General features: G+C 38.0%; 1 protein-coding gene across 4 annotated transcripts in view; it reads left to right on the top strand.

The window, feature by feature from the left end:
• The first annotated feature begins 1,802 nt into the window (after positions 1–1,802).
• The window catches only part of SLC9B2 (solute carrier family 9 member B2), a 46,899-nt gene continuing 24,854 nt past the window's right edge, over positions 1,803–23,847 (top strand). The window contains exons 1-4 of one of the 4 annotated variants that reach the window (XM_029942539.1): positions 1,803–2,213; positions 12,845–12,978; positions 13,656–13,836; positions 21,259–21,429. In XM_029942539.1, the coding sequence (XP_029798399.1) occupies positions 12,889–12,978; positions 13,656–13,836; positions 21,259–21,429 (442 nt within the window). In that variant the 5' untranslated portion in view covers positions 1,803–2,213; positions 12,845–12,888. Of the gene's footprint in view, positions 2,214–12,844; positions 12,979–13,655; positions 13,837–21,258; positions 21,430–23,847 lie in introns of those variants that run through there. The other 3 variants (XM_029942550.1, XM_029942542.1, XM_029942555.1) reach the window with 3 other exon arrangements.

Genomic DNA, 23,847 nt, shown 5'->3' on the forward strand with positions numbered 1-23,847 from the left:
ATAAAATAAATAAGTCATAGAGATGAAAAGTATAGCATAGGGAATACAGTCAATAACATTAAAATAATGTTGTATAGGAACTATCCTTAATCATGATGAGCAGTGAATAATGTATAGAATTATTGAATCAATTATGTTTTACACCTGAAGTTAATACAACATTGTATGTTAATCATAATTCAATAAAGAATGGTTAAAATAATTTTTTTCAAGAGAAAGTTTAAGCAAATTCATGGATGGTAATTATATAAGAGGTGATCAGGAAGAAGTTTTTTAAAAGGTTTTATGTTTGTTTTTTACTTGTTGCTACTTCAGAAGACCAAATGGTATGATGTATTACATATAGATAATAAATGAGCAGTTATTCTTAGCCTTTCCTCTTAGAACCTTAATTAATAATATTAACAAGGAAAATTTTGAAATGGACAATGAGATGATAACATTTTATGTGTGAAGACTAGTATGTGATTGATGAAAAGAGTTGAAATTGACAGCAAAGGATATTTTGACTAGTGTCCCAAAGAGTCCATTGATACAGGATTTGTTTTGGGTTCCGGACCAGGTTTCCACCACTGCATCACAGAAAGCTTGGTTTGTGACCTAGACCAAGTCACCCAATATACCTTAGATTTTAGTTTCTGGTTTGTGAAATTAGGGAGTTGGGCCAAATGACTTGGGTTTTTGTTTTATTCTTTGTTTTTGGTATATCATATTCTGTAACTTCTTATCAAGTGAAGTAATGGAACACTGAAACAAGTATGTTATGAAGTACTTTATGCTGCTGTGAGCAAGCATACATGTATATGTATCGCTATGACAGATAAATTCTAAATTAACAAAGGATTAATTCTGCAAACTGAATTCTAAAATATCAAATGCTTCTTCAGAGACTTCAGTTCTCTCCACTAACTATAAACTATAAAACATTAAAAACAATAAAAGCACATGTAACACCTAACTTAAAAGTTCAATGTTCTCCTCCAAGTCATGTTAATCAAATTGGGCGATGTGTCTGTCAATGAAGATCATATGACTGAACAGGAAAAATAGATTTCATTCCTGTGGTTAAGAGGAAGCTGGATTCCACTAGACATTTCAGCAAGCCTTAGGGGAGGAAGAATTCGGTTTAGGAAAATACAGTAATCACTCTGGATGCTCTGAAGAAGGTTACTGTACAGAACGTAGGTTCATCCATCCCACCCACAAAGGAGGCTGAGAGACCAGGATGACTGGTTTCAATTTGGTGGAGGCATTTACTTGACATTGCCCCCCCCTCCCCCTGCTTGAAAAGCAGTGATTAAAACTGACCCAAGAAGTGAAAAACAGTTCTGAAAGAAATGCAAATTATCCCAAAAGGGGCGCGCACATATACCCACACTTACGTGGAGCGGGGAAATACACAGAAAAGGAAGACACAGAAATGGAAGGGAGTTTGAAAGGAAAAAGAAACTGATGATGGGAAGGTTCAAATCTAAATTTGGTACGAAGGTCTCGTGTTATGCGCTATAAGGAGGAAGGACGAATCTTTAATGCCGCCTAATTTGCCACCTAAACAAAGAATGCTGCCTTCCCCCCGCATCGGAGAAGACACTTCGAAAAGCACAGCTGAAAGGTGGAGTTAAAACCAAAACGTAGAAGCCGGTTTAGGGAACGTTAAAGCTTTCAGTTGGCTGTGGGGCCTGCACTCCTGGCTCCGGAAGAGCCGGCGTCGCGCGTCCTCTCCGGGGTTCTCGAGACCGCGGGGGCCCGCGCTCGCTGGGCGGCCTGTCCCGCGAGTTCCCCGAGGAAGACGCGCTCCTCCTGGCATCGGGAGCCGGCCGCCCGGCTCGACCGCACCACTGAAACGCCACAGCGCGGCGCCGCGGTCCCGGGAAGCGGGCCCGTGGTCCTCCCGGCACCCCCGCTCGGGAAGGCCGCCCGCCGTGCCCTCCGCTGGGTCGGGGTGTGGCGGCGAGCGGCCGCCAAGGCCGGACCCATCCCAGGCTCGCTCGGGGTATTAGGCGCCGCGGGGCCAGAACTCCCTCGGCGGGCCCCGCCCCACGCGCGCAGAGAAGGCGGAGCCTCGGGAATCAGCGGCGCTCGCTGCGCCCAAATATAAGCGTATTTCTCAGCCTCCGGCTCCGCCTGGGGCGATGTGCGCGCGTGGCTGGGTCAGGCTCCCCCCGAAGACGTATTAGCCCGTCTCCCATTCTTCCCGCGCTGGAGACCGCGAGGTGAGTAGCTCTCAGGGGACACTGAGGGTCCAGAGCGTGTTTTCCTTGTTTGTGTTTTAGTTCTCAAACACCAGAGGCTGTGCAACGTTAGCACCACCGAGGTGCTGAGAACCGTCAGATCGTACTGACGGAGAACGTAACCACATGCTGAAAGTGCACACTGTGGCTTTCTTTTACGTACCAGACATCAGCTTGTTATCTCATCTTTGTTGTCGCATCCTTGTTATCTCAACCAAGCCTGGTGATCTGTTGCCCTAAAAGATTAATATCAGAAAGCCACCATTGACTTAAGCCTCCCTTCTAAAAGCGGGCAACACCAGTGGACAGAGAGAAGGCGGGACCTTCCCTAGCCAGGTTAACCTGTTGTCACTGAAAGAGGGAAACGCTATACTACTCTATAATGGGGCCTCCACCAGACATTATTGCTCCTAGAGACTACTGTTATGAAATTCTGGCTTACTGTTTCTATGTTCAGTTGAAACATTTAACTTTAGCAAATATCTGTATGTCTTCTCCGGGCTAAGCAGGCAAGGGGACAGGAAGTACAAATATGAACTAAATACCGTTTCTGCCATTCAGTACCTCAAAATCCAGTGGATCAGAATATACTTAAGTTACTAGGTAGTGTGATTCATGGGATACTAATGACATGAGCAAAGTGACTGATTTACGTAATATATTTTCTAGAATGTTAAGATCTTTAGAATTATAACCCTATTGAATGGATGCTTGCTTTTTTTTTTTTTAAGGATTTCTATAAAAGTGAGAAGTCGTCAGTGATATAGGTCTGTCTTGGATTCTACTCCAAAAGTTGCTGGGCTAGATATAGAAGGTTGTCACGCATGTATCCCTACCAGTTTCTAGCATGCCTTATTGTATAGGAAAAACTGGAGAGCTAAAAACACTTCCTTAGACTCCATTCCAGCCGGAGTTCTAGATGTAACATTAGGGTCTGGCAAGTAGATGAACTTGTCTGAGATTTCCAAGGCAGAGGTGAGGCAGAGGCCATCTCCCTGCTATTTTTGGCTGTTTTCTCTTGGCAAGGAAGGTCCAGGAGTCCTAGTCTCCAGCACTGTGGGTGTGGGGAAGGACCTACAACAGTGGTGACAGCCAGACTCAGCATTGTCATATTGAATCACCAGCTCTGTGGCCCTCAAATTGAGGGAAGTGGTCAACATAGTCAGTGTTCCCTGCCCAGGCAGCTTCCAGATCCCAGCTTCTCAGACTTACAGCTACAGTGATGTTCTCGAACTCCATAGTCCTTGTGGGGCCTTCTGATTGCAGCAAAAATGGTACATTCCTCAGCAGTTCATTTACTATTATTCTAGAAGTCATTCCTGGAGACCCAGCCTAGAACCTGCTCTTCTAGCCTTTAACAAATCACTTAATTCCCTGTATAAAACCTCTTCCTGCTTAAAATACCTGAAGTGGTTTCAATTTTCTGCACTGACTGATTAATATGTTTGCTATGTGTCCTCTAAGAGTCACATAAACCTAATCTCTTCCATTTCTTTTTATTTATTTATTTATCTATTTATTTGAGATAGAGTGGGAGAGAGCACGCATGTGAGCAGGGGAGAAGGGTAGAGGGAGAGAGAGAATCTTAAACAGGTTCCACACTCAGTGCAAAGCCTGACACGGGTCTTGAGCCAATAACCCTGAGATCATGAGTCGGTCACTTAATGGACTGAGCCACCCAGGCTCCCCTAACCTCTTCTTTTTTTAGAAGGGAAATGAAACCATGAGATTAGATTCAGGGGCTTGCAATGATGTGAATGCCTTCAGTTGGGCTCTGCGCTTGGCAGTTACCATAACTAGCCACTATAACAGATAAACTCTAAAATCTCAGTACCTTAACACAATAGAAGCTTATTTCTACTCAGGTGAAGTCCAGTCAGGTATTCAGTTGGTGGCATTCTATTCAGTGCTTGAGGAAGCCTAACTCTTTTTATATTATGGCTTTGTCATCCCCTAAGACCTTTCAAGTTCTTAGTTTCCAGACATTGGACAGGAAAAGAGAGGGGATGTTGTGGATTGCATGCAAGTTTCTTACAAGTAAAAAATGGAAGTAGCGGACATTACTTATGCCCACATTCCATTGGCCACACCTCAGTGACTTGCCAGACTGACATGCAAGGAACAATGGGAAATGTCTATTATCTGTGTGTCCAAGCTGCACAAGAAACTAGTTTGATGAACACGAATCAGTCTCCTTCCCTCCCTAAAGAACAGACCACGTCTCAGTAATCTTTGAATCTCATGTGCTTTACACACCACAGGAAATCAGTAAAAGTCTGATGAACTTCGCCAATTGTAAAGGGATAGATTTGCTATCTCATGGGCCTAATATCGAAACTTATCACCCTTTATTCTGGTTATTTAAGGAATGAGCTATCATTCTCTGACTAGGTTGCAGCCTTTGAGTATAGGAACGATGTTAGACTGTTAGCTTTTTTGTGTATGTTTTTTTTCTTGAAGTATAGTTGACATACAATGGTGCATTAGTTTCAGGTGATTCAACAAGTCTCTAGGTCATGCTGTGCTCACCACAGTGTAGCTCTGTCTGTCACCACACTACATTATTACAATACCATTGACTGTATTCTCTATGCTGTACCTGTTATCCCTCAGAATCCCCAGAACAAGGGCTAAAATCTGGCAAGAGCTTAATAGATTTGTTGGATAAATGAATGAATGAGTATTCAGAGAGACAGAGTTAGTCTACATGAAGTTAAGAAATACTGATTGAGAACGTGACATTTGAGTTAGATCTTGAATGACTAGTAGAATTTTACCAAGTAGAAAAAGCAAAAAATGAAACCCCAGACAGTGATAGTAGTGCTGTTTTGTTGTGGTTTTATTTGCTTCATAAATAGACACTTAGAAAACAATCAAATGTTGATAAGCCCAACTTGTTTTTATTCAGTACTCAAATATTACAACCAAATTTCAGGAATAGGGAAGGAAAAATATATAACCTTACAATTTCTGTAATCTCTGTTGGCTAAAAGAATGGCACTAAAAACCTTGACAACTGATTTTTTAAACTACTAAAATATTCTTTTCTGGATATTTTTGATAAATAGCAATACAGAGGCAGTATTCTGATTGTTTATCCTCCATGAAGATTTTGTGCGACATCAAGAAGCTAGGGAAATATGTATGAGCCAAAGTTTCCCCATTACTGCTCATCAAGAGCTTCTCTGAGCTGGTTCTGCATCAGAGTCACCTGTTATATTGGGTAGGATGCTTTTGACTGCAGGTAATAGGAAATTCAGCCAGAATTGTCTTCAACAATAAAGTTTATGGAGTGGCTGGGTGGCTTAGTCAGTTGAGCATCCAACTTTGGCTCAGGTCATGATCTCACAGCTCATGGTTTCAAGCCCCGCATCGGGGCCTGTGCTGACAGCTCAAAACCTGGAACCTTCGGATTTATGTCCCCCTCTCTCTCTGCCCCTTCATCGTTCATGCTATGTCTCTCTCTGTCTCAAAAATAAAACATTAAAAATTTTTTTTAATACAAGTTTACTTTTCTCACACAAGATGTGTAGAGGTAAATGGATCTAAGGTTTGTTCCATAGCCCAGTGATAATCAAGGTTTAGTTTGCTTTCCATGAGCTAATTTTGTCTTTTTCTTTATGGTAAATGGCTGCTAGAGTTCCAAGAAACACAGTTGCCATCCTTGGCTCCATTGCCCCCCTCCCACACACACACACATACACACAGACAAAAGACAAAAAGAGGAGAGGAAACAATAAATAGTAAATAAATAAATACAATTTTAAAAATTAAATAAAATTTAAAATTTAAATAAATATTTTTTAAAAGGAGAGGGTTCTTGCCTCTTTTTTTTTTTAGGAAGGAAAATCATATCCAGTGGTCCCCAACAGCCTTGCCCACAGATTTCATTGGTGAGAAGTGAATCATGCCCAGCCCTAAACCAACAGCTGGCATGGAGGAATGGTGTTAGAGATTGATTTAGACCAATAATGATTTATCCCTAGGGGTGGGGAAGGTACACACTGGCATACCTGAGTAATGGCTCTTAGGTAATAGGTTATGTTGCCACATGGGATCAAATCTCTGGAAATTTAGATTTTAGTAGGCCTAGAAGTAATATTTTAAACTTTTAAGTAAATACATTTGTTCTTGGGAGAGAGATTAGAAAGGAGAGAAGCAAGTATTGGGTCTCTTCTTACCTAGGAGTAATTTCCTTTTATTCATATCTCATTATATAGTGTTTTACTTCATGATGATTCAACCAAATCACTGTATCAGTTGGCCAAATAGAATAGCAGTTGTTTTCCTTTGATTACTTGGTCTCATGTAGTCAGCACACCTAACACTTTCAGATAAGGTCATTTTGTTCAGGGAAGCATTCTTAGTCATTTCAGTAATTAATTCAAGGAAATTTTAAGTCCCACCCTTCACTTGACCTGAATTCCTCACTGCTGGGTGGGTCTCCTTTTGGAGAATGAGCATTAGAGCAGAGTTGATTAGCAGAATCCAGAAACTGAAGAATTTCTATATGTTCTACATAGACATATTAGACTGAGAACCTCCCCTTCCAACACATGAATCGATGAACACCAAAGGTAGGAGTTACAATCATTATAGAGTATTTAATGGACAGTCGTGGAGATGTTCTTTCAAAAGTATGAATGGCACATACAGGATTCCAGCCATATATGTAAATTCTCATTAAGATTACCTCATTAAGTGTTGATCTGTCCCCACCTCAGACACAAATAAGAAAAACCAGCCTTTATCTATGTAATGATCCTTTAGCAGTGATTTAACTGATAGCAGTAAGCGTATTTTACTTGACCAAGTGTCTATGGACATTCACAAATTGAGAGTTCTTTTATTTCCTCTGGAATATTACAGAAAGCACTTTAAAACATTTAGATTGATAAGATGACCTGAAAAAGAGAAGGTTGATTTAACAGCCTTCCATATATGAGAGCATATTTGCAGAAGTGATTTTCAGAGTGTGTTTCACTTGATAGGAGGAATAGGGGGTAGTGGACAGGGCTCCTGCAGCTCCCCCTTTATTTGTCCCATTTGTTGGATTTCAGGGTAGGGTTTTATTTGATGAAAGATTCTTTTTTGGCTTAAAAAATATTTGAAAACTGCTGTAGAAGATGTTAGGCAGTTCCCCATCTTCGAAAACCAGGAAAACAAAAACCAAAAAATTATCTTAAATTGTAGCAATGGGATTAAGTTACCTAAAAGGAAATTACCAGATTTTATCTCTGAAAAATATTATTACTGAGGAAAACTGTATCATTTTCTTTTCTCTAAAGCTTTAGGAATTACATAACATTGTTTAAATGTATTTTGAATTGCATAAGAAAATCTTACTGCAAAAATCCTAAGAATACAAAAATAGGGAGAATAAAAATGAAATTCCAACCACTCTAATTCCATTTCCCTCCCCAAAGGCAACTACAGTTTATAGACTTTTTATTCTATTTATTTACATGCAAATGTTCATGTTATCTTCTTGATCTGTTATTCTTCATCTGCAATTTTCTCTCAAGTTTGGAGGAAAGACTTAGGAGACTGTTCTTTTCAAGTCCACAGCTCTATGATTTTGGTGGCATATGTTCCTAGTATTGCAACGTAAAGCTCAAATTAAGCCAAGATGGTTTCTATGCATGTGGATAAGTTCTGTAGGAAATTCTGTATCCTGGAAATGCTAAAGAGAGGCATGAGTGACCAACAACCTTTGAATATGTTTCTAGAACTTGACCTACTACCTTATAGCAAGTGGGCAATCACAACAGTCGTAATAGCCACATCCCTTGGCTTAGGTCAAACCATACTCTTCTGTGGAAATCTATTTTTGAGTCACATAAGTTTGGTTAAGTTAGCATGATTGACTCAATTATGAAATCTATAAAATTCCACCATTTGATGTGGGATAAATATTTTTAACATGGTTATTGTTGTGTATCAGTCAGAATAATGGAGCATCTTGATTGAGAAGCAGAAAAAACTGTTTCTTCTGCATATAGGCACTTTTAGTATTTATCCAAAATGTGCTTTGCCTTCCTATTTCTCAGTGTCTTATTTTTATATACAAAAATCTCTTAAAGCTTCTTAGTCTAACTGGGTTTTTTATCAGGCAAGATTGGGACCATTCAGGGTGGTATGGCAGTAGACTAATTTTTTTACAAGGAGAGCTCCTTAATCCTTAAAATCTTAAGGCATATTTAAATGGCAAGTTGTCACTTAGCTAATTAACTAATAATTCAGAATATGTAAACAATATATGTCATTAGAACAGAACAAAGTTCTTGTTTCAATTGTTTTGTAACCAATATTCTGCAACCTAAATAAAATATTTTGTTTATAATAAACTCTCTCACAGTCATAACAATAGGAAAGAACAAAGCTGAAGGTAATACAAGATAGAAAATAAAAATATTTTCCAAACTTATTATGGAATGTGTTTTCAAACTTACAGTTAATTATGACTATATGTGAGTGGGATTTTAAACAAAATATTACAGAAAAAATATATAAAAATATAATGCAGTGATTTGGTATAAATGACATGAAGTCAAAGATATACATTAAAGAATTCCCTCATTTCACAAATATTTATACAGTTTTACCATGAGACTTGGCTGATATTGGCTGTGTTAGTGGAAAACAGTCATTTAGCTTCTCTAGGCTTTAGTTTTCTCGTGTGAATAGTAAAGAAATTGGACCAAGTAATTTCTAAAAATCTCTCCCAACTTTTATTGTTCCATTAAACTGTGATTCTTAATTACTAGGAAATCAACTAGTTTCTCCATATTTCCCCATTTTTTAATTTTTCCATTCCAGACACCCAGCATCTCAGCATAACAGCTTTTTTGAAGCTTTACTGCGACAAAAGATTTTAAAAGAGTTTCATGAACACAATGAAAAAACTATTTGTCTAATTTAAATAGCATTTATTTTGGAAACCCGTTTGACAATAAATTGTATTAAGAATAGCATTTATTATTCAAATAACGTTATTAAGGGGCACCTTAGTGGCTCAGTCGGTTAAGCATCCTAGTCTTGATTTTGGCTCAGGTCATGATCCCATGATGGGCATGGAGCCTGCTTGAGATTCTCTCTCTTCCTCTTCCTCTCCCTCTGCCTCCCAATAAATAAATAAATAAATAAATTTATTGTTGAAAACAAGCATTTCACTTAACTTCTGGATAACTGACATCTATTTTATTGAATACCACATTTTCTTTAACTTTTTTTTACATTGCTAAACCATACTATATACTTTAATGCCTCTGTAAGTATTAGCACATCATTTTTTTTCTCTTTTAAGTTTCTTGAAGATGTAAAATCACCTTCCTAACCATTTATTATTATACAAGGGATCCTTCAGGGCCAATTCAGGTATGAAGGTTCTTACAGAGGATTCATTTGGTGGCACATGACAGAAACTCAACTCAAACTAGTAAGGACTTGATTAGCTTTCCTATAACTGAAAAGGAGCTGCTTCTTGTTAAACCAACAATGTGATTATTAATAATTTGGGCCTTTCCTTTTCTCTCTTTCCATATTAAGGATCTGCTTTGCTCTGTGGTCACTTCAATCTTTGGAAGGCTTTTCTGTATGTCACAAGGATTGTCAATAGTGAGTCTGAGCTTAGCAACCCCAACAGAAAGCTTTCTCAGTGGTTCCAGTGAACACTTTAAAGTTTACTTTCACTGGCCAGCTGTGGATCACATGTGCATGCCTAAAACAATCAGTATGACTGGGGAAGAAGTTCCCTCATTGATCAGGCCTTGTCAATAGAGATGTGGTTTCCACAAAAGAAAATTAGTATGCTGTTACCAAAATGTTTGGGAGGAGAGGAGATGTTTGACAGGCCAAAACTACAAATATGGAAAAAATATATATCCCCACATTTAAATTGCTATCTTTCTATCTCCTTCCTGTCAGCTGTCAGTTATGCTGCTTTTAGTTTGCCTCTATCGCTGTTTCTTCCTACATTTATTTAACTTAAAACATCTTTTCTTCTGAGGGTTCAGAAACCAGATGAGGAGAGTCATTTGAATTGTTTTCAAAGACTCAGTGGGCTCTGAGTGAGGACTTGAGAGCTTCTCTATACGTAGTATAAACTTTCTACTTTTTAATGGATTTCATGATATATCATATCCCCTCTAAAAGGTGATTTTTGTGTATTTTGTCATTTCTTTGCCAAAACTGACTTCTTGGTAGGGGATATACTATTATAATTTCAAGACTCAATGACTATGAACAGTAAGTGCCATGAACATTGTTTCTATTATAAATAGTCATTTATACTTGTCGGTTATTTTAAAATATTCTTCATAAATGGCAGAATTGGCTGAGTTTAGGAATTTGATAAAGGAGACAATTCTAGTGACACTGTACAAGAGTTTCTATATAATTCTACTAATGAGACAAGTGAAGAAATGACAGTGGTGAGTGTTAACATTCACCTTAGCTTTCTTATCAAGAAGTTGGCCTTGAAAGAAGTAAAATGCATCATCAAAGAAAATCAGTGGGATTAAATTGTAAATTCTTCAACTTGGGGCTGGGGGAGATGTTATCCTGTTTAATAAAGAAAGCAAAAAGAATCTTAGAGATTTATGTTAAGTAGGGAGAACGAACATGAGTGGCTCATAATTGAATGCTAACCCGGTGCATGGTTGAAACTGCTCTTAGCTCCATTTTATAAATAAGGAATTAGTTACAAAGAGGCTAAGAAATTTGATATATGATGGAACTAGATTGCAGACCCAGCTTTATCCAACTCCAGACCCAGCAGATCACCGCTTATTAGATGAGGGGGTTATTCTCTACATAGGGTGAAGGGCACGTGACATGGTTTGGGATATGATATACTAGCTCTCCCACTTCATTTTCCATTGCTTTCCACCTTCTACCTCATGCTCCAACCAAGTTTCCCTTTACGTCCCACTGGCTTCCATGCCTCCATACCTTCAAGACAATGGTTCTCTGAGCCCAGCATTTTCCCTATCAAAATGCCATTCTTTATCATTATGAGTCTAAATTTTGGAATATGTTTATAAGTTCTAAAAATTATATATACACATATATTATTATACATTCATGAATTTATTATATGTAATATAATATATTATGAAAACCAAACTGAAGGTTTTTTGAGATGCCACTCTGGCTAACATTGTATTTTGTGAGGAAGAAAATTGGTGGTGGTGGTGGTGATATTCAGGGTGGTAGTGGTGGAAAAGATATAATTTTCTTGGGAATATTAAATGCAAACATCTTAGCGCTTTTTTAAACAGAAAACTATTCCTTGAGGCAGGGGTCTTGTCTAATTTATTCCTATCTTTATAGTCTGGCATAGTGTGTGGCACTATTAGACACTCAAATGTATTAATTTAGATTTTCCCTTCTCTCACATAATTTTCCCTTTGCTTATACTAGGGATTATACTTCATACCTCTATTATATTATATTATATGTATATCATTATACTTGTTGCATTAGGAGTAAGTTTGATTACTAGTAAAAAGAACACTTGACTAACAGTAGCTCAACAATTAATTTGAAGCTTGGCATCTAAGACTGATGGAGCAATTCAGGGATATCGTCAAGGAACCAACTCCTCCTAGCTTCATTTTCTATTCTCCTTAGTATAGTGCTTTTTCTTCTCATGGTTGAGAGCTGGCCACTGGCCCTCCAGGTAGTGTATCTACACTCTAGGAAGAAGAAAGAGAAATGCTAGAGGACAAAGAGTAAAAGTATGATCTTCAAAAGGCCTTGTCTTATAGTCTGGGAATTAAAGCCCTCCCAGGGACTCTCACTTATATCTCATTACACAGAACTGTTACACATGGCTACCTATGGCCACAAAAGTGGCCAGGAAATGGAGTATGTGGCTGTTCAGCCTATATAGCATGAGAAACCAAGGGAGAAGAGATTGAATTAGTTTATGGAGTCAAGCTATAGGTCTGTTCTACAGGTTCTTTAGTTACTTCATGTAAGTTTATTTTTCCTGGTGTATAGTCGGCCTATAGAGAGCAAAACAATATGTTTTGGTAATCTTTGAATTACGTACAGTGACTACCAAGATGTCTCAGGTGTCTTAGACATTGTGACTACTCAACCAATGTTATTATTTTAACTATTATTTTAACTTTAACTTAGAAATATGAACCAGGCAGGAATTAGTGATTCTAGTTTGTCTGAAAATAATGGAATACATCGATTTTTCTTTGGTGATTCATTTCAACATTGAAAAATTGCCTGGAGATTTCCTGTTTCATCAACCCAGACCATTAGAGAGAACTATTTAACAGTAATATTGCTTGGAATATTTGAAGTTTAACTCAGAAAACAGGGTGGGAAAGGCATCATATAAAAATATGATAAACAAGGGCTTTTTCAAGAGAGGTAAAAGGGAAATAGGAATTAGTACAATATATTGTAATCAAATAAAAATATTAGCATCTGAAAGTTAAGAATAGTCTAATTTAAAATATTTTAGACATTTAGAGTTCTAAGGGAAAAATAAGTACAATCCATTTATTTAAATTTTTCAAATTGCTGCTGAATTCATTTATGTAAGTCTCAAGTTGATACTCTATATCTCTACTATTTCTCCTTCAAAACAGCTCCCATTCCTCTCCCTCTATCATCTTATTTTTAATTATAAGTCATGGGAGATGAAGATAAAGCAATTGAACGTGAAGATTTCAGATCATCCACAGGAATGGACCACACAGCTTCTACATATCAAGAAACACAGGTAAACCTATGATCAGATACAGAGCATTCCAACCATTTCCTTAAGGAAGGGACTATATATTTCCAAATCTATGATACGGTTGTGTTCTCTTCATGCTCTATCACTCAAGTAACAGTTCTTCCCATTCTTAATCCCCAAACTTGTACAGTAGGTATGACTACCAGTGCTCCCAGAGTCATTAGCAGCTGGCCCTACATGAGACTGGAAAAATAGAGAGCCTGTGAAATGCCTTGTGTTCCCAGCCTCACCTCTAGAATGGTTGTGATTTCTTCTCTCCCTTTTTATTGCTTAAATTCAAGTAGATGAATGAATCTGAATTCATTTTTACCACAGTTATTTTTTTCTGAACCACTTTGATATATTTACCAACTATTCCCTTGAATAATATCTTAAGAAGGCTAATTTTTAAGCCCAGCATTGTAAAACAAAATGAAATAATATGTGTGCCCCAAACATTTATAATGCTACAAATAGTGACTCAATGGTAAATACTTCTAATATAGTTCTTGTTCCAAGAATTCACTGATTAGTTATTAATATAGCTGTACATTTCCACTATAAAGTATTAGCCTTGAATCTAGCAATGGAAATTTGATTTGGACTTGATGGCTCAGTAACTATAAAAATGTACAGTAAATATAACAGTTCTAAGGATTCTTAAACTCCTTTAAACACAGGAGGAAACAGTTATGAACTCCAAAGGATCGGATTCAAAAGAACCAACAGAAGGAAGTAACTTGCTGAATAGCAGTGAAAAAAAGCTACAAGAAATACCAACTGAATCAAATAACTTGCAAAGAATAAGACAAGCATTTGCTTGCCCTCCACATGGCTTGCTGGCTAAAGGAGTAACAAATGGTATGTTAAGTGGTAAAAATTAATTCAGAAAGAGAGGGTAAAAGGTGAATTGTTTTAATGAGAGATTCCAAAATAATAAGCTTTAAAGGACAAAAAGAAGTTTACTTCTCCATACATAAAATCTAGTGGGTGAACAAGTCACTGTGCTAGATGGCTCTGCCCACAAGTCATTATGGGGCTCATGCTGACCGGGCTCCACCGTCTTCAGCACGAGGCTTCTCAGAGTGCTGTTGCTACTATGATTGCAGCTAGCAGGAAGAGGAAAAGAGCAGAGATCAAGGACATTTTCCTTTCCTGTCTCTGAGTAATTTCACAGGACTACATTAGGGCTCCAATGAGATAAATGAGAAATCACTTATAAACAGAAAGGCACTACATAAATGTTGGTTTTAATCATTATTAAGTAATGCAACTAATGTTTGAACACACAGCTTAATTTATGCTTCCAAATGAATCCATCATTTTGTATGTAAGAATCTTGGTTTCCAATTCAACTTACTCCAGTACAACTACCATTACCTAAAATAATTGGGAGGTTTTTCTTTTTTTCAATATTTTATTTACTTTTGAGAGAGGAAGAGCTCATGGGCAGTGGAGGGGCAGAGAGAGGAAGATAGAGATCTGAAGCAGGCTCTGTGCTGACAGTAGAGAGACCAATATGGGGCTCAAACTCACAAACCATGAGATCATGACCTGAACTGAAATTCAATGCTTAACCAACTGAGCCATCCAGGCACTCCTGAGGGATATTTCTTTGGGAGTTTATCTCAGCACTATTTCAAATATTGTCTTTGAGGAATGGATTTGGTTTTTGGCGATAACCGAACATCATTATGATACCAATTTGAAGAATAGAAGATGGATGTTCAGATTCAGTAATCCTGTTTTTTTGTTGTTCAAAAAGGAAATTGTGGGGGCGCCTGGGTGGCTCAGTCGATTAAGTGTCCAACTTTGGCTCAGGTCATGATCTTGCGGTCCAGGAGTTCGAGCCCTGCATTGGGCTCTGTGCTGACAGCTCAGAGCCTGGAGCCTGCTTCAGAGTCAGTGTCTCCCTGTCTCTCTGCCCCTTACCTGCTCATGCTCTGTCTCTCTCTGTCTCTCAGAAATGAATAAATGTTAAAAAAAATTTTTTTAAGGAAATTGTGTGTGTGTGAAGGTGTATATATTTTGTACATTGGAGGAAATGTAGTAGGAAAAAGTAGGTTTTAAAATTGTCTATAAATGCTAATTTTTTAATTTTTAAAGCTTATTTATTGATTTTCAGAGAGACAGAGAGGTGGGGGAGGGGCAGAGAGACAGAGACAGAGAGGTGGGGGAGGGGTAGAGAGAGAAAGAGTGAGAAAACCCCAAGCAGGCACTACACTGCCAGTGCAGAGCCCAGGGCAGGGCTTGAGCTCACAAAACCATGAGATCATGACCTGAGCCAAAACAGAAAATCGAACACTTAACTGACAGAGCCACCCAGGAGCCCCTATAAATGAGAGCTTAAAGACAATTTCAGAAGTGATGTTGAAATTTCAAAAGTGATGTTGAGGAAATTTCAAAAGTGATGTTGAGGAAATTTCAAAAGTGATGACAGCACCACTGGAGTAAATATATGGCTTCCCAAAGTAAATGTGTTGAAGAATATAATACATTTGATCTAAAAATTGTGTTTACTAAAAAATCAGATTCACTTCATTATTGTTATACTCCAGTTGTGAGCTCTGACAAGCATTTTTACCATTCTCAACTGGGACAATTGAAGCCAAGTATAATATGTTATACTTTAGTCTCTCCATATGTTTTTAATAAAATTAGGTAAGTCTCTAAACTAGAATGAGAAAAAAAACCTCAAACTTTATTTAAAATATGTAGAGAAAACCAGGTTCCAAAATATACACCAGTTGATAAGCCAACAGATAATTTAATACCTTTTCTGTCCTTTTTATTATTTTTTTAAACTTAACCACCATTCAAATCATGGCACATTTCTAGTTAAAACATTTATAGTAAAAACAGATAGGGATTGCATTAGGAAAAGGGTGTGGATGAATGATATGATTTGGAGACTCATTTTTTTTTTTTAAGAGAAAGGGGTGGGGGAGGGTCAGAGGAAAAGAGAGAATCTTAAGCAGGTTTCGTGCTCTGTGCAGAGCCAGACACAGAGCTTAATCCTACGATGCTAAGACCATGACTTGGGACGAAATCAAGAGTTGATGGCACAACCGACTGAGCCATGCAGGCACCCGAGAGAGTCATTTTTTAAAAATCCTATGATCATTGTTCATAAAGCTGCCTGAGAAATGGGAACGCATAATATATATAAACACTTCTTCGCTTGTTTTCCTGTGCTTCTGTTGCCAAGGCTTACAAAACCGTTCTTTTTTCCCTATACTCCTCCTTGTGTCCCTTCAGTATATTCACATATTTTTCTTAAGTAAATCTTACATATGAAAACATGATTTTCTAAAATCTTAAATGAGGAGTAAATTATTAACTGAATTAAATGTGATTTAGAGAAACCATGTAAATATACATTTAGTATGTATTTAGAACTGCAATTTGAATATGAGAAAGGAAAGAAATATTTGAGGTTTTTTTTTAAAATGGTCTGGAAGTGGAAAACTTAATTCTACTATTCTGAATTTTGTACAAAACTGGTTTTATGCTGTGATAAAATAGAATTTAGTAGTTTACAATCCCTGGTTTCCCATTACGCATTTCATAATACACAGACATTTCAGCTTCTCTACCCAACTGACAGATACAGAAGGCGCTTTAGTTACTTCATTTTCGTTTACTTACATTCATAGCCTACAAAATCGATAATAATTCTGTGAGGCTTAATTGACCTCTAGCAATAGGGTGAATGACACTCAATAAGCAGCCCTCTCACTATGTCAATGAAAACATCTGAAAACAATATTGTAAGTCTTTTTTTTTTCATGTTTTAAACAGGGTTTATGAAAGTAAATGAAGGTATTACATTTAGAAATTCAATTCTAGACCACACCCTTAACTTGAAGTTGGACACAATTCCTGATTTTTGGTCCTGCTGCGTAATTATGTAACTAGCCGCCTAGAACGTGAAGTCTCCTGGGGTCGGTTGTCCGCTTCTGGCTAGGTTACACAGAACAAAGGGATACGTGCATTCTCATTATTACTCTTACTGTTATTATTATTATTTATTCGGGGCTTTTGTATGCCTGATTAGTGACTGGGTCCCGAGAGTATTTTGACATGACGTGCTGTAAGGAAAGACAAAAACAGCGGCTGTAGGCATGTTCGACAGGCTCACGGAGGCAATTTCGAAGAATAAGAATTGTCAAAAGCAGTCAGATCTGCACTGGAGTCTCTATTAACTGTGAGGGAAGACATCCGGCAGAGCCAAGCGCAGACCCTGCCCTGACGGGTGACAGCAGCGGGGACCCGGCCAGCACACACTAACCTTTAGGATCACGACGTGGACCGGAAGACTCTGCCCACCTCAGAAGATCCCGAGATTCCCTGTTCCCACCACGTGGCGTCCATTCATACAAAACCCAGGGCCCTGTGGGCTCAGCAGCTCTTAAGGGAATGGTGAAGTCTGAGAAAACAACAGACCCAAAGGACTTTTCAAAGCTCCCACTTGCTTTATAAATCTGCATAGAGTTCTCCTCCTGAACACGTTTTTGTTTCCCCCGCGAACCCTGAATCCCGGGTGCCAACAGGGGAAAAAATAGCCCCCACCTCTATACGATCCCCGCAGAGAGTTGGTGGCGGTGGAGACCTGGGTGCACGCCCAGGCTGTAGGAGCTCCCAGCTCATTTCCAGCAGCTCCCGGGCTGCCTCTGGCAACAGCTAGGCCCTCATTCCTCCCCCAGCGCTAATGGGACCCCTGCCAGGGGTTGGGTCTGCGACTTTGCAGCAGGCACATCACCTCCTGCTGCATCTCGCCCCAGGCAGGGGCAGCCGAAATCCCAGCCTGAGCCAAGACAAATTGATTCCTCCCCCTAAGAAGCCAGCAACCAAAACAAAAACATCTCATCTGTGGTAGCATAAAAAGTGCATGGACTGGAACTTTGAACCAGGCGGGCCTTGAAAATACAGCTTGGCTCAACTGCGGCAAAAGGAGATCGGACTCATTAGAGTGGCCTACAGTTCATAGTTCAGCAAAGCTTGGCGTGATGCCTGCCTATCTAATCTCTGCAGACACCAAGGCAGAGCCTCTGAGAGTAGCCTCCAAGACCTACCACATCAAACCACGCCTATCCAAGAGGGGGAGCTGCCATTTTTGTTTTTGTTTTTGTTTTTTAGTTGTTGTTGTTTTTGCTTTTCTTTTTTGTAAGTCTTTTTAAATATACCTTTTATCTGTCCAGAAAACAGGAAGTCATCAGACAGTAAAAACAGTATGACTAAGCGAGATAAGTAAGCATTCAAGCTGGCTTTCACTCTGGAGGCTTCTGCAAAACACCAGTGAACTTGAGATTCATCTTAAGAACCATGAGAGTATGGGGTCTGCCCAGGTTGGGAGAAAGTCAGAGAATAAATCGTTTCCCTCACCCATACAAAGCTGGAACCCAATGTAAGGATGAATCTGAGGTAAACCTGCCCTGCAGAGGGGACCCACAGCCAACCTACCTGTCTAAACTATAGTTCTGTCTGGGCGAGGGAAGTCTGCACTAAATATTTGTAACATCACGCTGATCTGTGTTCCAAAGTCATGGAAAAAAGCTCAAGCTGAAAATATATCTAAAAGTAGTCCTGGATTGTTAAGATTCTAAGCACATGGTAGGAGCAAATTCAGATTCTATCTGGAAAAACTGACATTCAACTCCAGGTGCCAAAGATTAAGTCTCATGGAAGAGCTCACTGTTGCCAGAAAAATAAAAACAAACAAAAACAAAAAAATCACAACATGCACAAGGAACTAGATTTCAAAAATTTGCATTATCAGAAAATAACATAAAATATTTTCAATAACTATAAACAAATTAAATGGGACACCTGGGTGGCTCTGTCAGTTGAGTGTCTGACTTCAGCTCAGGTCATAATCTCACAGCTCATGAGTTCGAGCCCCATGTCAGGTGCTGTGCTGATAGCTTGGAGCCTATTTCAGATTCTGTATCTCCCTCTCTCTCTGCCCCTTCCTTGCTCACACTCTGTCTTTCTTTCTCTCAAAAATAAATAAACATTAAAAAAAATTTTTTAAAGAAGTTAACGAGAAGGTAGATATAAGGTTAAAACAAGAATCTATTTACAAAAATGAATAAATTTCAATCAGCACCAAATTGAACTTCTAGAAATGAAAGATATAATACAATAATTGAAATTTAAAACTCAGTAGATTAGGCAGCAGATTAAGTGAAAAGAAAATTGGTAATCTAGCCAACAAGTCTGAAGAGATTACAATGCAGTACACACAGAAAAAAATGGATAATATGAAAACCAGACTTAGCCAAATGGAAAAAAGACTGTTCACGGGTTTAATCATAAGTCGAGAAAAATAAAGAGGGAAGAATATGGAAGAGGAAATATTTGAATACATAAAGACAGAAAATTCCAGAATTGATGGCAAATATAAATCCTAAATAAACTAAAAGGAAGCCATATGGAAATTAAACATAAGTGCTGAGCAGATCACACTGAAATTGCAGAAAACCAAAGTAAAAGAAAAGATCTTGAAAACAGCCAAAGAAAGAAATTTCCTAAAAGACACTTAAAAACAACAATAAAAACCAGAAAACCAAGGGACAGTATTTTAAAGGAACTAGGAAACAGTAATTCTCAACGTAAAATTGTATACGCTGAAAAACTATCTTTCAAGAATGAGAATAAAGATAATTCCAGATCAATAAAACTAAGAATTTACTGCCAACAGATCCTCACGGGAAGTGAACTTCCTCTGCTGCACTGTTTCTGTACTATGAATTAGTTCGCATATGATGGTAAATGAGGAATTGTGTCCGTGTAATATGAAAATTTGCATTTGTACATAATTTTTCCTGCCACATTAATATTTTGCATCATCAAACAATAGCATATGAATACAAAATGCATTGGAAAATAAGAACAGACAAAAAAGATCAGAGATACGGTTCCTTACAATTAAAGATAAGGCCTTACTCAAATGAAGACTTTTTAAAAAGCTGAACTCCCTGTGGAAATACCTTTTTTCCAGACAGTTAGTTGCTGGTTTAGAGACTTCAAAGGGTTTTAAACTTCCTACACTATTAAACTATCTAGTGAAACTACATATAGATGTAGAAGCTGATAGTACAGATAAAGTAGCTGCCAACACTTTTCCTCAGTTAAAACAATGATGGAGAATGCTATAATCTGGCTCAGATTTGGATGTAACTGCTTTCTATTTAAAGTACATGCTTTCAAGGTGGTACATCTTGAAATAATACATGGGATTCCAGGGTTTGAGTCTGCCAAGAAGAGACAGTGAAATGCAAATGCCAGTAGAGATTTAACTGCACTAACACTTTTATTAGGATCATTACTGTTTTTGTCAATACTTTGGTTACAAGTTTTGAGTTTTGAGTGGTCTGCCTAACTGTTTTTCTATGAGTCTATGAGTTTCAGTGTAAACTTTAGTATAACACAGGTTTTCAAACTAGGAAACATGTTTCACATTCTAATAAAAATGCCTCTATTTAAAAAAAAATTTTTTTAATCTTTATTTATTCTTGAGAGAGAGACAGAGTGTTAGCAGGGGAGGAATACAGAGAGAGGGAGACACAGAGTTCAAAGCAGGCTCCAGGCTCTGAGCTGTCAGCACAGAGCCTGACACGGGGCTAGAACTCACGAACTGTGAGATCATGACCGGAGCCAAAGTCGGGCACTCAACTGACTGAGCCACCCAGGCACCCCAAAATGACTCTATTAAAGGAAATACTTTAGGCAACAAAATAATTGTCCCAGATTAAAGATTTGAGTTGCCATACTGAATAATGATCAAAACAGAAAATAGGTAAGTATATGGGTAATGCTAAACAAGCATTGACTCTGGGAAAGGTACAATAGTGTTTCATTCAAGACACAAGTAAAATACTAGAATGTGATTGTTCAGGTATTCTCATGTTTCTATGAAGAGAGAAAAGATAGCCAGTGTTTCCCTTTTAATTAACTAGTGAATATTTACAGTAAAATTATAAAGAAAATAGAGGAATGGTAAAAAAAAAAATCAAGATAGTAGTTCCTTCTGAAGGTGTGAAAGGAGATGGGAGATGGGATTAGAAGGGGCACATAGGTGGATCCAAAGGCACTGGCAGTATCCTTTTTCTTAAGATGATTAATAATTATTACCCAATTGTTCATATTACTGATGCTCTCTAAAATTTACACTTGCTTATAAATATTTGTATGTATGTTTTATATTTTAAAAATGTATATTATATTAAACCTGCATATGACAAGTTACTGATAGAAACTAGTTTTCTTGGTTTATTTCAGTTACCATGGTTGTTCTTCTCTGGGCTGTAGTTTGGTCAATTACTGGCAGTGAATGTCTTCCTGGAGGAAACCTATTTGGGATTATAATCCTATTCTACTGTGCCATTTTTGGAGGTAAACTTTTGGGACTCATTAAGTTACCTACATTACCTCCACTGCCTCCTCTTCTAGGTAAGTGCTAAACACTTTCTGATTTCAAGAATAAGTCATATTTTAAAAACAGTAGTTTGAAAAACTTTCGGAAATAAATATAAAATATTTCTGTATTTGCTGTGCTGGAGCCAAAAGCCAATTGTTAAATTTTGAGTTTGGTAAGCCAGTTGTTCAACACAGCAGTTTTTAAAAATTAAATTATATATATATTTACAATTAAATAATTTGCATTAAAAATAAGACCAATAGATGCTCAAAACTAATCACTTCTAATTATTTTACTGCATTTTCTTCTTATCTATGCTCTTGAAATTGTGGAAATAATATATAGTAGTGTGCCACTGGCTGTCTCTTCCCAACTGCACATTCACTGACATCATGTTTTAGCTTAACATCAACCATGGTAGAAAACAAAAACGCTACAAAACCAGGGCTTAATATGTTGTAAGTGAAGGGGTCATCTGCCAGATCAGTATCAGGCGGCTGGATCAATCCAGACCATCAGTAAAGGAAACTGTCCCAGGGAAATTGTTGTCACATTCATTTAGTGAACAAAAATGTTTCCTCTTGCCCTCCCCTCCCAAAACTCCAAAAGAAACTCTTGACATATTTTTGAGTCCTTGTTAGATTATTATTTTTGTTGAACTGTGCTCATTTCAGCCCTATTTGTAATAAGAAACCTGAAAAATTCTTTAAGGTCCATTAATTGGTCCAAAAATTACATTCCTTCCAAACAATGAGATACTACTGCTACTATTAAACAATGAGGTGTGCACACACACATACTGAGCATGCTTATTACATAGGTATACAAACTTTTCTGGAAAGACACAGAAAGAGTGTGAAAAGAGTGAAAATCTTTGGTGAATGAAGATCAAAAATTTGCAGTTGGAGTAGGGCATGTACTTGTCCCTTCATACTTGTTGGTGATGTTTTAATTTACTATGAGCATGTGTTATCCTTATTATTCTTTAAAAAAAACAACTGTTGTTGGCTAGTTCTACTTTCAAAAATTCTGGAAAGGCCATAACTCCAGAATTCAGAACTTTAAGAGACCTTCTTCTAGATTAAATGGCAGTGATGCTTCCTGGCCTAGCAGTATCTGGAGCAAGTCACAAAAGGTGTGCTTGTCATTAGTCTCTATTCCCATAGCCTACATACAGAACATTGCGACAATAGTAAATTTGTTTAGTCATTTAACCTGGAGTGCTTGTCAGGACGTGCTGAGAAGAGGGTACTATTAGAGAAGAACACAGTCCGGAAGCCCAGTGTCTGACGGAGAAGTCTTTCTTTCCTGTTGCACGGGCATGTGGTATCAGTAGGGCAGGATTCTCACACAAACTACTCAGCTCCCTTGGTCACTGTCAACTACTGCCACTTCCCAGGATGTGTCATACTTCCTCTTCACACCTTGGAAGAAACTGCTAACCCATCCAGAAACTTCTTGACTCCCCACCCAGTTCTTCCTCGTTTGAATCCCTCTGACTCACCCCTCTTACCTCACTCATGCAACACTTCCTTATGCTTCTATAAAATTAAAGTTGTCAGTTTATCTCACTCCCCTAGAGGCTGAAAACGTTGAGGTGTAGTACCAAGTTTTTGTTCATTATTATACTTCTGCTACCTACTATAATGTCTAAAATACTGAAGGCATTTGGTAAACAGTGAATGGCTGAATGAAAGAAGAATCAGAAGCTGGCATGACAGAGCAATGTCCATTTCATCATAACTCACAAGCCTTTGCAAAGCAAGTTATGTATTTTTTGGGAGATGTTTATTTTTGGGAGAGAGACAGCGTGAGCAGGGGAGAGTCAAAGAGAGAGGGAGACATAGAATCTGAAGCAGTCTCCAGGCTCTGAGCTCACAAACCTAGAGATCATGACCTGAGCCAAAATCACTCAACCGACTCGGCTTAAATTACCTGGCTTGAAAGTGAAATAGAACCCGTGTAGATATTTATTGATAATTCAGGTAATCCAACAAAGCAAGTAATTTTAGGAGCCATTTGCTGTTTGCACACAAAAGAGTGACTGGGCATTGTATTAAAACATTTTATATTTAGAATTTGATCACATTATTATCCAAATACTGCATCCTGTTTCTCCCTTTCAGGTTCAATTTTTTAAGAATGATTACTGATTCTAATGATTTTTATTTGTAAATGAAAGCCTTTTCTTAGCTCCTCTAGTATATTATTTTAATTGTTTATTTAAAGTTTTATTTAAATTCTAGTTAGTTAACATATAGTATAATATTGGTTTCAGGAGTAGAATTTAGTGATTCATCACTTGCATATAACACGCAGTGCTCATCTTAACAAGTGCCCTCTGTAATGCCCATCACCCGTCTAGCCCATCTCCCCACTTACCTCCCTCCATCAACCCTCAATTTGTTCTCTATTGTTTAGAGTCTCTTATGGGTTATGTGTGGGTAGGC

The sequence above is a fragment of the Suricata suricatta genome, chromosome 1 (assembly GCF_006229205.1).
Source record: "Suricata suricatta isolate VVHF042 chromosome 1, meerkat_22Aug2017_6uvM2_HiC, whole genome shotgun sequence".
Classification (NCBI taxonomy): Eukaryota; Metazoa; Chordata; class Mammalia; order Carnivora; family Herpestidae; genus Suricata; species Suricata suricatta.